At 38.5% G+C, this 14,767-nt stretch overlaps 1 protein-coding gene across 1 annotated transcript in view; it reads left to right on the forward strand.

The window, feature by feature from the left end:
• The window catches only part of Ikbkap (inhibitor of kappa light polypeptide gene enhancer in B-cells, kinase complex-associated protein), a 51,534-nt gene that overhangs the window by 27,193 nt on the left and 9,574 nt on the right, over positions 1-14,767 (forward strand). The window contains exons 17-31 of the mRNA XM_013023282.1: positions 473-526; positions 625-730; positions 1,514-1,629; positions 2,169-2,242; positions 2,839-2,917; positions 3,013-3,092; positions 4,197-4,334; positions 4,442-4,527; positions 4,819-4,967; positions 7,167-7,290; positions 7,984-8,081; positions 9,106-9,307; positions 11,510-11,571; positions 13,325-13,387; positions 13,793-13,853. Of these exons, the coding sequence (XP_012878736.1) occupies positions 473-526; positions 625-730; positions 1,514-1,629; positions 2,169-2,242; positions 2,839-2,917; positions 3,013-3,092; positions 4,197-4,334; positions 4,442-4,527; positions 4,819-4,967; positions 7,167-7,290; positions 7,984-8,081; positions 9,106-9,307; positions 11,510-11,571; positions 13,325-13,387; positions 13,793-13,853 (1,492 nt within the window). The remainder of the gene's footprint in view (positions 1-472; positions 527-624; positions 731-1,513; positions 1,630-2,168; positions 2,243-2,838; positions 2,918-3,012; positions 3,093-4,196; positions 4,335-4,441; positions 4,528-4,818; positions 4,968-7,166; positions 7,291-7,983; positions 8,082-9,105; positions 9,308-11,509; positions 11,572-13,324; positions 13,388-13,792; positions 13,854-14,767) is intronic.

A 14,767-nucleotide genomic window follows, 5' to 3' on the forward strand; every position in this document is an offset into this window, starting at 1 on the left:
CAAAGCCAGCCCGGGCAGGAGAGACCCTGAGACTCCTATCTCCAATAAACCACCAGAAAACCGGAAGTGGCGCTGTAGCTCAAGTGGTAGAGTGCTCACCTTGAGCTGAAGAGCTGAGGGACAGCGCCCAGGCCCAGAGTTCAAGCCCCACGACCGACAAGAAAAAAAGAAAAAAAAAAAAGAATAGAATAGGGAAACAACATAGAGACTGTTGGGCTGGACATAGTGAGATGGGAAAGGAGATGTCTAAGATAAGCAGAGGAGGTAGAAACCACAGAGCTTGCCATTGAATAGGAGGGTATCATATTTCACTTTGCTTTGAACCTGTCACACACTGGATATCTTAAATCCAGTCTTGATTATAAAGACTTACATGTAAAATCTTTGGGCAATAGGGCTATAATGAAATTACTTCTACTTTTAACTGGTTGGAAACAGAGTTGCTTATAATTTCAACTTTATTTCTTTGCAGGAATGTGTCCTTGGTCTGACTGACAAGTGTCGTTTTTTCATCAATGACATTGAGGTATCAAGGCTTGGCTTTATATTGGGTCCTTTTCATAGCATTGTCTCCTTGTAAAACACCTAACCTTTACTTGGATGGACTCTCTTTCCTTGTTCCAGGTTGCATCAAATATCACATCATTTGCAGTGTATGATGAATTTTTATTGTTGACAACCCATTCCCATACCTGCCAGTGTTTTCCCCTGAGGGATGCTTCATTTAAAAGTGAGTTTTCAGTGTACAAAATGAAGATAGTCTCTGTTCCAAAATCTTTTGTCTTGACTTAAATTCTTTATCTGCTTTGGCATTTTGGCATGGAGTCATAGAGAAACCTTTAGAGTTTCATTACATATCCTCTATCTTCAACATGATATCTTACGTCAAAAATCATTCTGTACCAGTTTACAAAACTGTATGTTTTCTTTATTCTTTTTTTTGGGGGGGGGTCAGTCATGGGGCTTGAACTCTGGGCTTGGGCTCTGTTCTTGTGCTCTTCATTCAAGGTGAGCCCTCTACCACTTGAGCGGCAGCACCACTTCCAGTTTTCTGGTGGTTTATTGGAGATAAGAGTCTCACTGACTTTTGTGCCTGGACTGGCTTTGAATCACAATCCTCAGATCTCAGCCTTATGAGTAGCTAGGATTATAGGCGTGAGCCACCAACGCCTGGCTATGTTTTCTTTATTCTAAAATGTCCATTTAATTTCACTACTGCTAACTTGGACACTGGTACTGTTTCTTCCATTGATAAGATTATTGTATAAAAAAGCTAGAGACTAACATCTCTCCATGTATTTTCTATATTTCTTGAGAAGTTAGCATATGTGAATGTGCATGTAAGTGAGGGCAAGTTCCAGGAATGAGATTGTTTATCAGACGTCTAATAAGCCTGGGGTTGAGAAGCGCAAAGGAACTTGATCTGTTTGTTTTATATATTGTGTGTAGTTTGTGTGCAGTTAATGGAGAAGTCATGTCATAATTCTTTAGGCTTAGCCAGTGATATTTTTAGTGTTGCAGGGAGGTTTGTGCAGCAGTCATGTAGCTAATGGGGAAATTCTGCGGAAGGTGGAGAGGGGCTCACGGATTGTCACAGTTGTGCCCCAGGACACAAAACTTATATTACAGGTAAGCTGATATTTAAGCTTTCTGATTGTCATTCAGTTTATACTAAACAGAATTTTTACAGGTTATATTTTAAGCTTTATTTTTTTAATTTTCAGTCATTTATTATAAACCTTGGTTGCTATATCTCTTTTTAGCTTTAGATAAAGAAATGTTGGCACAATCTCTCACCCAAACACGTAAAGGAAAGCTTTTCTCAAGTGAGAGTGGCTCAAATCAAAGAATGCTTGCCTTGTACTTGCAAGGTTGTGAGTTCCAATTGCAGTACTTACCCCACACACGTACAATAAAGAGAGGCTATTGTTGAAAGTCAAGATAAATGCTGAGCACAACTAGATTCTTCTATCAGCTTGCTCATTTTATAACATTATGTTAGTTTTTTTTTAAGAAGAGTTAGATAAAATTATATATTCTAGCAGCTTAAATTTTTTTCTACACAACAGTGTTACTGTTTTCTGAGAGCATGACTCAAGTAGTAGAATGCCTGTGTTCAAATCCCAGTACTAAAAAAGGGTTACCTTTTTTATTTGTTTTATTTTAAGATGCCAAGGGGGAACTTGGAAGTTGTTCATCATCGAGCCCTCGTTTTAGCTCAGATTCGGAAGTGGCTGGACAAGTAAGTGCTGTGTACGTGACTAGTTTGCTTGCTGTGATTGATAGTAAAGACAGTGAATATGTCAAGAAAATCCTTCATTCTAGGTGTCTTCAGTTACATTTTAAAACCATAAATAGAATTATAATGGTTAAATAGATAATTAAAATGAAATTGAAAAAAGCCCAAGGCTTTTAAAATTCACAGAGGGACCTTTGGTACCCAGGAGAGCCTCCACTATCATGAAAAAAGTGATCAAATCTCTGAGAAATCTATTTGGACTAAAGTTTTTATTGTAAAGGTCTATACTATGGTTTTTAAAAAAAAACCAAAAACAAAACAGTAGATATGAATTCTCTGATGGCTTTCTGCTGGGTAGCTGTAGGGAGGCTTGGTCTTCCAACTGCCATGGTGACCAAATCACATCTTTAAGATGGTAAATAATGTGGCACCTGTTTTTTTTTCATTCTATAATTTCATTCTATAATTTCTATAAATCCAGCAGTAATTGTTTGGCATTTGAACTGTAATCTGATTATAACTGGCTTATATCATGACTATAAGCTGGGCCAGGAGCTTTGTTTTTATGCAATATCTTTGTCCATCTCTGTATCCTCCAGACTTATGTTTAAAGAAGCATTTGAATGCATGAGAAAACTGAGAATTAATCTCAATCTGATTCATGATCATAATCCAAAGGTAACTGTCTACACCTGCCATTTTTTCTGACTTACTTTTCACTTAAGGTAGTCTGAATTAAAACTGGTTGTTTTTTTTTTTTTTCCTTTTGGTAGGTGTTCCTTGAAAATGTGGAAACCTTCATAAGACAGATAGATTCTGTAAATCATATCAATTTGTTTTTCACAGAACTAAAGTAAGTATTTTGATAATTCTTAAGTATCATTTTCATAATTGTCACTCTTGTTAATCAAGCCTAATAATAAAGACAACTGCTTGTTTTTAACAATCACCATAGTTGTTAGATCCTAGGTTTTTTGCCATTTTCTTTTTAAAACTGCCTATCTATGACTAAAACTTATCATTCAGAGTTTATATTTGATTTGATTTTTAGGTATATATGTAAAACCTTTTTTTGTAAGATTCAAGTCAAATGGAGTCTTCGTTTGCAATGGCTTATAGTCTATGCTAGCCTCAAACTAATAAATGTGTGGCAACAAGTTCAACTACTACCTTTTTAATAAAACATTTTAGAAATGGAAAAGTTGAGAGAATTTTCCTATACTGCCACCTACCTTCTCAAGTGTATGTTTTCTTATGTGTACTTTATCACTATGTATAGTCTATCCATTCTTCATTTATCTTGTTTTAGAAAAAATATCAAGGTAACTTGTAGACAGCATTCCATGTCTCAGTATGTTACCTTCTGTAGCATTAACTAGAGTATATTCTTTATGTACTGCTACTTTGGCTTTTTAATCAAATTTGTCTGTAGTGAAATGCACAGTGTATCATCCACTGGGTGAGAGCAAATGTATGCTTCATGTAACCCTGAAACCCTCTCAAGCTAAAGAGCATTCCATTCTTAGAGAATTCTCACACATTCTCAAGCAGTTCCTTTACTCCCATCCCTTAAACAATTACTGTTAGGGGTTGGTCACCATGGGTCAGTTTTCTGTGTTTAAAAACTTGATTTTGAGGTTGTGTAGGTTTTCTTTTTTTCATGTGTCACTAGTTTATTTTGTTTTACTACTCAGTGGTATACCCTTATGTAAATATGTGACCATCTATTTATATATTCCTCTGATTTTGGACACCTTGATTTGTTCCTGTTTGAGGGTAATAGGAATATAACATCTACCAACATCATGATACAGGTCTTTCGTGGAATGTTTCTCAATATTTTAAATTTTTTTCAAGGCCTTTTTAATTATCTCATAAGTTTGCTGGTTGTATGTAAGTAGTTTGATCATGAAGCCACCTGTCAATTACTGACCTGTGTATACACACTTGTTCTTAGAGAAGAAGATGTCACAAAGACCATGTACCCTCCACCAGTTACCAGCAATCTTCATCTGTCCAGAGATCCTGATGGGAAAAAACTTGACCTTATCTGTGATGCCATGAGGGCAGCCATGGAAAACATCAATCCCCACAAGTATGGAGCTGTTACTAGTGTCATCTTTGGGACAGCAGGAGTACATGGTTGTTCTTGTCCAGTTTATTCATCCTTCTCATTGTGGTGTTCTTCACCTGTTACCTCAGGTACTGCCTGTCAATACTCACATCCCATGTGAAGAAGACGACCCCAGAGCTGGAACTTGTGCTGCAGAAAGTACACAAGCTTCAAGGTAGAGATCCTCTCTATAGTCAGATGTTTAATTGGTCCTGAAGGTCATTGCTCTTCCAGATGATCGTTACCATGTCATTGTAACTACAGAGTTAACATGTGACTCTTTGGTCACCAGTTTGAGATCTTGTCATGCTTTTGAGTGCTGCCCTCCAAAGCATGTATGAATGAGTCAAAAGTCCTATTTGGTCCAGTTTTCTCAGGAAAATGTATTACTCTGTCTTTTTGGTTATGTTGCTAGATTGATGGATTTTTCCCCCCCAAATGGTTCTGTTTTCTTGGACATCAACAGAAAATGCACCAGGAGTTCCTGATGCTGTAAGTGCAGAAGAGGCCTTGAAATATCTGCTGCTTCTGGTAGACGTTAATGAATTATATGATCATTCTCTTGGGACCTATGACTTTGATTTAGTTCTCATGGTAGCTGAGAAGTCACAGAAGGTATGTAGAGTTATTATGTTTGCACTGTTTGGAGTCTTTTTATATAATCATAGTGTGTGAACCCCCATTTTTGAGAGTGCAGTATTTTGTCTGGTGTCATTGTGAATATGGATTGGAAGTAGATCTGTGAGTCTCCAGAGCCTCCATTCCTAGGCTTCATTCTGTATTAGTTCTGTGCTTATCAGAATGTTGATTGCCAGGTTGAGCAGGTAAAATAAAATTGTCTTGTTTCTAAATTTGTAGGCATTCATATGACCTGTTCTCTTATAAGAGAAATTGATCAAGTAATCCATGTTCTTCTCAGTTCTGTATCACTAAGTCCTTTTTTCCAGCAGCCATTTTTGTCCCCTTGGTGTATATGCTACAATCAAAATATTTGATCAACACAGATCTGTGTTTATTTTACTTTGTTTCCAGTCTCATTCTGTTCCCCGATTAGTTCTTTTTTCATTGTTGCTAAAACTGATCTTTTCCATAAGGAAAATTAAGTCTTCACTCCCATGCTTAAAATTCTTCATGAGCTCATTGTTGCCCATGGGATAAAGTTCAGAGTCATAATATTACTTACAAACTTTATATGATTTGGCCTCTACATCTTTCAATTCTCATCATTTGGCACATGTTTTTCTCTCTGCTCATGGAGGGTGGGCAGTATTTTTGTTTCTCTTTCATCACTCCTTACCACCACCAACCTCCATATGCCTTTGTAGATAATGTGATATTTGCCTCTTAAGGACCCACAGGGCTTCCTCTGCCCCCACCATTACCATTTGCCTGGCTAATTTTCACTCATCCAGATTGAAGGATGCCAAGATGGCATCTTCCCAGTGGCATCTTCTTAGTGAACTACTCTTGCCTTCTTCAGGGCCTGGAGAAGCTCTCATGGCTTCTGTTGCTCTGAGGGCTGCCTGCCCTCACATATTAGAATCTGCCTCCATCTACAATTAAGTTTTCTGAGGTGAAAGGTTGTGTTGCATTCCTTATACTTATTTGGATGTTTAACAGGTTTTCTTGATTGAATATTCTGAGCATTTAATTATTTACTATTTTGGGGTTTTCCATACATGTGAAATTGCATTAAGAATAGGGAGTGGAGAAGGATTGGGATTGGGGGGGGAGGAGGGCGGCTGGGAAGGGATGTGAAGGGTAAACAAAGGAGGAGACTGCAATGCTTGGTAAGAAATGTACGCATTATCCTGCCCATGTAATTGTAACCCCTCTGTACAGCATGTTCACAAATAAAATAAAATTAAAAAAAAAAAAAGAATAGGGAGTGGGATTGTAGATTTAGCGCAGTGAAAGAACACTTGCCTAGCACGTGCAAGGTTTGGTCCTCAGCTCTGTGGGGAAGAAAGCTGAAAAGAAGAGGAAGCATCTCTTTTTAGGAAGTAAAAAAATAAAACAGAGCCTGGTTGCCAGTGACTCATGTCTGTAATCCTAGCTGCTGAGGAGACTGAGATCTGAGGATAGCAGTTCAAAGCCAGCCCAGACAGAAAAGTCTATGAGACTCTTATCTACAATTTCCTACCAGAAGTGGCACTGTGGCTCCAAGTGGTAAAGCACTATTCTTGAGCAAAAAAGCTCAGGGGCAGTGCTTAGGCCCTGAGTTCAAGCCCCACAACCACCACCACTAACAACAAAGTAAAACAGTTTACAGGATGTAGCACAGAGCTGGTGATGGTAGTGCCAATAAATACTAGGCTGACAGGGCCTCTGAGTTTTGTGTCCAACTGAGCATATTGATATCTTTGTTTTAACTCACGTTATTTGTAAGTGGAGGTTGAGGAATGTCATAAAAACAGCACAAAGAGCAGTGTATTGTTGTGTTAGGAAAAACTTGGGTTTATTGGATCTCTACCTTTTAAATTACTGCACTCTTTCTAATGAAAGAGTACTTTATGTCTATGAAAGCTATTATAAACCTTCAAGATTAGTCACTATTTTATTCTAGCTACAAAAATCCATGGAAGCATTTTTACCAAAACTTGTTTGATTTTGTATATTACATGACATATAAGCAATATATAATAAGCATTTAAAATTACATTGTTCTGGATTTATTGCTATAGTCATGTACACCTTTTATGTACACCATTTTTATGTACAGTTTGTGTACACAGTTTGATGTACACACACATGCATATATATTTGCTTGTAAGTATCACAAGTAATAAAGATTTCCATTCTTCTTTTTTCTAGGATCCCAAAGAGTATCTTCCATTTCTTAATACACTTAAGAAAATGGAAACTAATTACCAGCGGTTCACTATAGACAAGTACTTGAAGCGATATGAAAGAGCCATTGGCCACCTCAGCAAATGTGGTAAGTGTGAGATTAGTGTGTATATTACTGCTTCAGACCTTTGAGCCAGGCAATAAAAGTTTATTTTTGACAGAGTAAGTTTCCACTGCTGCAAACTTAACAGTGCTGTTGTGTGTTCGCTTTACTTTGTCATATGCTAAGGTGACTTCAGTGCCTCTGGGTTAAGTCTAGTTGATAGTCACCTAACATGTAAGTGCAACTTCAGTTTGTCTGGAGTGGGTGACCAGGCCTCGCACAGGTTCTGAAAGATACAGTTTGAATTGGTAATGATGGAGTAGAACTGGAGCACTGGGATGGTATTCATGGTCTCTTTCACCCCATGTTCCTCCTATCCTATGCTGGAGCAGTTGCAATTCTTAATGAGGGCTGGTACAGACTTACTTGAATTTGATTCATCTGGACTGAGGGAGAACTGAAGCAAGTGTTTGATCAGATCCCCAAGGAATTCCCATGAAGGAGCCTGAGAAAAAAATGGAGTAGAAGTATTAGCAATAATGCACTGTTCCAGACTGTGTTTTTCCTGCCTCAGACTCTGCAGCAATTCTTGCTAAAAATTCAGATTCTTGCAGTCCTTTTGCCAGACATTAGGGAAAAAGATCGCATGGTAATTTTGTTTGGGACCACTGCTATAAATGAAGTCCATTATGCTTTTAAAGTATTAAGCATATGTTTGCACGCATCTTCTTTCTGCAGGACCAGAGTACTTCTCAGAATGCCTAAATTTAATAAAAGATAAAAACTTGTATAAAGAAGCTCTGAAGTTATATCCACCAAACTCACAGCAGTACAAGGTATGTGATGTATGAAGTGAAGCTGTCCTGATTTGATTTACATTTTACAGATGAGGACAACTTGCTTCTGGATGGCCCAAAAGGAAGAGATGGTATCTCATCTGCTTCTTGACAGGGATGATTTCCATAAAGTCCCCTGACATTTCACATGGCCTCTAAATGGCCCTCAGAGGCCATTTTTTTCTTTCCCTTAATTGTTTTCTTCCATTATGTGAAGTCCATTCTCTTCTTTCCATAAGGACAAAAAAACTGATGATGGTTCTTGTTTGGATTTATTTATTTATTTATATTTAATATTTGTTTGCCAATCCTGGGGCTTGAACTCTGGGCCTGGGCACTGTCCTGAGTTCCTTTTGTTCAAGGCTAAAGCACTCTACCACTTGAACCACAGTGCCACTTCTGGCTTTTTCTGTGATTAATTGGAGATAAAAGCCTTAACAGACTTTCCTGTCCGGGCTGGCTTTGAACCATGATCCTCAGATCTCATCCTCCTGAGGAGCTAGAATTGTAGGCAAGAGCCTGGCTGGATTTATTTTTGCCATTGTTATATTATTTCCACTGTCTAAGATAGTGCCTATGGCCGGGTGCCAGTGGCTCAGGCCTGTAAGCCTAGCTACTCAAGAGGCTGAGATCTGAGGATCAAAGCCAGCCCAGGCAGGAAAGTCCATGAGACTCTTATCTCCAATAAACCACTAGAAAACCAGAAGTGGTGCTGTGCTGAAGTGGTAGAGCGCTTGCCTTGAGCTAAGAGCGCAGGGACAGCGCCCAGGCCTAGAGTTCAGGCCTAGACTGACAAAAAAAAAAAGATAGTGTCTATGTAGGAACTTATTAATCGTTTGTTGAATGACTAAATAATATATCCCAGTAAGCTTTTAAATGTCAAAATAATTGACTGGGTTGATCAACCATAGAATTTTTACAAGTAATTCAAGAAATTTTCAAGTATAGTAACTAAAGTAGCTTAGAGCTTTAAAGAAATAATTGCCCTGTTTTCTCATTTATCTTGAATCTCTTTTCATCCCAGGCTATCAGCATTGCGTATGGGGAGCACCTGATACAGGAGAACCTGCATGAACCAGCAGGGCTTGTGTTTGCCCGCTGTGGTGCCCATGAGGAGGCTCTCTCTGCCTTTCTGACTTGTGGCAGTTGGCAGCAAGCGCTCTGCATGGCAGTTCAGCTTCACTTTTCTAAAGACCAGTTGGCTGGTCTCGGGAGAACTCTGGCAGGTAAGCCAGACCATTTTTTTGTCTGCTTCCCCAAGAGATTTTTCTCTGCTTACTGGCTTGGTTATTTCATTTGTTTGGTAATTGCACAAATCAGTTTAGGGCATCATACTTTAAAAGTCTTACACTGGTAAAAGTTACAAACAAAAGCATATTAGGGCTGGGAATATGGCTTAGTGTGCTTTCCTAGCATGAATGAAACCCTGGGTTCGATTACTCAGTACCACATAAACAGAAAATGCCAGGAGTGGAGCTGTGTCTCAAGTGGTAGAGTGCTAGCCTTGAGCAAAAGAAGCTCAGGGACAGTGCTCAAGCCCTGAGTTCAAGTCCCAGGGCTGGCAAAAAAAAAAAAAATTAAAAAGCATATTAAACACTGTAAAGTTTGTGTAAAGTTTTTTTTTTTTTGAGTATTGCAAGAATACCTAAATGCAGTAGCATAATAAAGAAAGCAGTTTATTTCTGTCAGATCAGGACTGATGAATTCTGATGAGTTCTTCCAATGTGTGGTTCTGTAGTCCTTTGGGCAGCTGGTTGGAACTTAGTTATCTCTGCATCTGGGAAAGATGGAAAGCCAGAATGATAGCTGGAAAGCATTTACCTTTAAGTTGGCAGTATGGTAATACTACCATATCTGCTCTTATCTTGTTTCTGGCAAATTGTATCTAAGAGTAGAAGAAGTTAATTGTCAATTTGGAGATGGAGCCATTGTATATAGACAGTAAGTGGATTGTTAGAAACCATAATAACAGTTGCCAGTAATGGAGTGGAAGGAAAGGCTCAATGTAAAAGCAATCTGAAAGCACAGATAATTTAGCAATTCAGGGTCAAGGGCCCTGAGCCAGAGGTGAGGCTACTCTCAAGAGTCTGACATTTTAGCTTGGAGGAAAGGAGGTAAAAGACTCCTGTGAATAGATGCAAGTAAGGTTCAGCTGTGCTTGAAGTAAAAAAGGAATGATTGATAAACTTTTCCCATCTTCTTGTCCTAGTCACTTTTCTGTTGATAATGATATAATACCAGACAGATAAGTTACAAAGAAAAGATGCTTATTTTGGCTCACAGTTCTGGCCCATAGTTGAATGCCATCGTCTGGTGATGGCCTTGTTGGCAGAGTCCTGAGGTGGTACAGGGCATCTGTCACATGTTAGAGATGGGGTTTGCATGTGCTACTGTGTTTTGGTCTCCTTTTTATAAAGCACTGGTATTAACTGGATGTGATGACCTATGCCATCTGGCATCCCAGCCCTTGGGAGTCTGAGGCAGGAGAAACAAGAGTTCAGATACGTCTGTGGCTATGTAGTCTCAAAACACAATATTAAGTCATGGGAGCCCCACTAAGCACCCTGGTTGAATTAAATTTCTACCCTCTTAACAGCTTACAGTGGGGATTAAACCCCAACAAGAGTTTCAGAAAAGGGAAAAACCATTCTAATTGTAACATTTTCTTTTTTAAAGTCTTATAAATATTGTCATGGTCTCCAAAGAAAAGCAATCCTGAAAAATTTCTAGATTGTAGCTTGCTAATATCTCATGTACTCTTTACAACTCCTCACTTGCTGTTTACCATGTCTTGTGATAGTGGATATCTTACGCTGTAGTAAGGATACCTAGTTGTCTCAGATTATTCACTTAAAGCATGTAGGGAGGGTAGAGATCAAAGATTTTTGAGCACTGTTATGCAATATAGTTATTTTGTGTGTGCGTTTAACTTAGACAGTTTACACAAGCCAACAAAAGAAAGAAAAGATAACTATTTGGATGGTGGTGGTTAATCTGCCTACTTTTACTCAGTAATAAATAGTGTGACCTAAAGGGAGTGTGAGATGGGAGACAGGACTGTGCTTGCCACTTGTTAACGCTGGGTTTTATGGACCACTTTATCTCAGCTGTCTGAGAGTGACTTAGTTGCTAAGAATGGTATGACTTGAAACACAAGCCAACCACTTCCACCCAGTGCACAGCCAAAGAATCACTGGTCACTGGTCTCTTCCTATTAGAGGAAGTCAATGGTTTAGTGCCCATATTCTTGCCTTTGAAAGCTTTTTTAAAAGCTAATTTTGACCATTCATGATTTTCAAATCCTGTGCTAACTCTAGATTCTGTCATTTTAAAGTTCCCTCATGGAAACTGACATGTCACATACATAGTGTGATATACACTAAAGATAGAAAACCTGCTTAATGTCATTGCCAAATGTTCAATTACAGGGAAGCTAGTGGAGCAGAGGAAGCTCAGAGAAGCAGCCGTAGTTCTGGAACAGTATGCCCAGGTGAGCTATCCTCACCCCCTCTTGTACCTCAAATCTGGAACTTTGTGAGTGCTGATAGGATGCCACAGGCAAAAAATTATACTTCTAATCTCATATAATAGGGTGCAGTCAAAATGCAGGTACATTACAATTTTACATAAAACTAACTTCAACCTATGTGATGATTGATTCATATGCAACATCATTTCTTGTTGAGACTTAAGTTCTTTTTTTAAAAATTTTATTGTAAAGGTGATTTACAGAGGGGTTACAGTTACAAAAGTCAGGTAATGAGTACATTTCCTTTTGAACAGTGTCATCTACTCCGTTGTTCTCTCCGTTTTTTCCCTCCTGTCTCCCCTCACCTCCAAGTTGTATAACTCATTTCCAACATAATGTCTAGTGAATATCAACAGAACTACAAGCACTGAAAATTGATCAACAATCTGAAGGCTAGAATTAAAGATGTTTCAGGAGAACACATAGAGTTAAATCCATATCTCCTTGAATTTGGTAAGAGTTAATATCAAAAGCACAAGTAACCAAAAAATAATCCAAATTTTGAACTTAACAAAAATGAAGCATTTTATTTATCAAGAAGATAAAAAGCTTGGCAATCTTATGCCTATAATCTTAGTTATTTTGGCAGTCAGAATTTGGAGAAACTTGCATGCAATTTGCCCAGTAAAAACATGAAAATGGGATCCTGTGCTGGGAAATATGGCTTAGTGGTAGAGTGCGTGCCTTACATGCATGAAGTCCTGTGTTTGATTCCTCAGTACCACATAGACAGAAAGGGCAGAAATGGTGCTGCGTGGCTCAAGAGGTAGAGTAATAGCTTTGAGCAAAAGAAGCCCAGGGATAGTGCCTGGGCCAGGAGTTCAAGCCTCAGGACTGGCAAAAAAAAATGGAATCCCATCTTAACCAACAGCTGGATGCATTGGCATACCTATCTTACTAGCTATGTTGTAGTCTGAGAGATAGAGGATAATGATTCCAGTACAGTCAAGGCTTAAATGCAGTACTCCATCTCAATAAGCCAATTTCATGACATACACGTATCACCCTAGCTCCACGGGAAGCATATCTAGGTCAGCCTAAGTATGCACAGAAGACCCTATCCAAAAAGACTAGTAGACACTGAAAGGACTGAATGGTCAAGTAGAATGCCTTCCTAGCAACTGTTCAATTTCTTAGTACCACCAAAACAATGTAAAGAACTAATAAAATAGAAAAAAAATGCAAATCTGATATATCTGGTAAGAGTTTAAAATCCAGAATATTTGAAGAATTGTTTTAACTCTACAAAAATTAAGGCCATTTAAAAATGAACATAGATCTTCTCCAAAGAAGAAACATAAAAATGAAACTTGGGGAAAAATTGCAAATAAAGAAAGCTTATAGTACTGTTGTAGTCTGTTAACATTTTTCAGCATGGTCTTGTGCACAGTTATGGAGTCCACCTAATCTTACTGATTCAAGCTTGGTGGTGACACTGGGGAAACAAGCATTTCTTTTGTGACTGGTGATACTGCTTTCCAGTGCTGTACAAGGATCATACCTTCTGTTTTGTCATCATTTCCAGAAGATACCACTCCTCAGTGTTTATGGAGATTGATACTGTGATTGTATTGAACCTGGCATGATGCTGAGAACTGTGGCTGTAAGGGATAAGGCTGGCTGGGGAGGTGGAAGCAGCTCTGTTACAGTTGCTTATGGTGATGTGAGATGCTTGCCTCATTCACCTGTTGTTTTCCTTGTTGTTTCCTGTCAGGATTATGAAGAAGCTGTGCTCTTGCTTTTAGAAGGAGTTGCCTGGGATGAAGCCTTGAGACTGGTAAGAAATTTTTTAAAATTCTCTATTGGGTGCAAGCAGAGAATGAGACCAAAGAGACGTTATCAGTTGGAAATACGTGATATATCTGTGTAATTAAAGAGAAATGGCTGAGACTCCTAGTCTAAGGATAAGCAGTGTTTTTTTAAAGCATTTAAAAATTTTAACCTTAATAATGTTTGGAATTATTTTTCTGATTGTGATGTACTCTTTTCTCTTAGTGTTGTTTGCCTTTTTTTTTTAATGCTGAAATGAGTGGAAATTACTTGGCTACCCAATAGGAGGCTTGGCTCCTCAGGAGAGTATCTTGAACATTGCTGAAAGGGACCCATGATTTTCCTAGTATCTTAACTCTTAGTAACTAAGAGTTTTTTCCTACCTGTAACTGTTGTATTTTTTCCTTTTTAGGTATACAAGTATAATAGACTGGATATTATAGAAACCAACATAAAGCCTTCCATCTTAGAAGGTGAGGCTTACATTTTAGTAATATGCCTCTTTTAGAAGATCAGAGAAGGGGAGAAGAAAGATATGAGAGCACTCTGTATTATTGCACTTTTAATAGGTAGACTCAACCAGAACTTCAAGAAATATGCTGAGCCTTTAAATTGTGACATATAAGAGATCTCAATGTTAGAAACCTCCATTAAGAATCTTGGTTGGGCTGGGAAGGTGGCTCAGTGGTAGAGTGCTTGCCTTGCATGTATGAGGCCCTGGGTTAGATTCCTCAGCACCACATAAACACAAAAGGCTGGAAGTGGCACTGTGGCTCAGTAGAATGCTAATCTTGAGCTGAAGAGCCCAGGGATAGCACCCAGGCCTAGAGTTCAAGGCCCATGACCGACCAAAAAAAAGAATCTTGTTTGGAAATGGAGCTGTGGCTCAAAGTTATAGAGTACTACATTAGCTGAAAAAGCTCAAGCATTTAGGTTCTGAGTTCAAGTCCCGTGACTAACAAAAAATGCATCTTGATAAATAGGTTTGGTTTTAGGGCAAGCCTGTCTGCTTGGGTCTCTCCAATATCCCCAACTAGATCAAACCAAATTCTAGCCCCTCTGGACTCTGTGCCAATTGATTGCTGGCACTGAGGTGGGTTGTACAGTGTGGACGAAAAAGAAATATTTGTGTTAATATTTGAGAATAGCTGGTAAATTTGAATACAAGCAACATAGTATTACGTCAATTATATTTCCTCCATCTAATGATTGTGTTATGGCTATGTGAGACAATATTCTTTCATTATTGTTTTAGAGATGAGTGCTAGAGTATTTAAGAATGAAAGATTACATTTACAACTTAATTTCAAAACATTCCATAAAAGTAACAATGTGTGTGTGTGCTTGTGTGTGTGTGTATGTGCTCACACGCACGTGCATGTGCAGG

The sequence above is a fragment of the Dipodomys ordii genome, unplaced genomic scaffold (assembly GCF_000151885.1).
Source record: "Dipodomys ordii isolate 6190 unplaced genomic scaffold, Dord_2.0 Scaffold67, whole genome shotgun sequence".
NCBI classification, from domain to species: Eukaryota; Metazoa; Chordata; class Mammalia; order Rodentia; family Heteromyidae; genus Dipodomys; species Dipodomys ordii.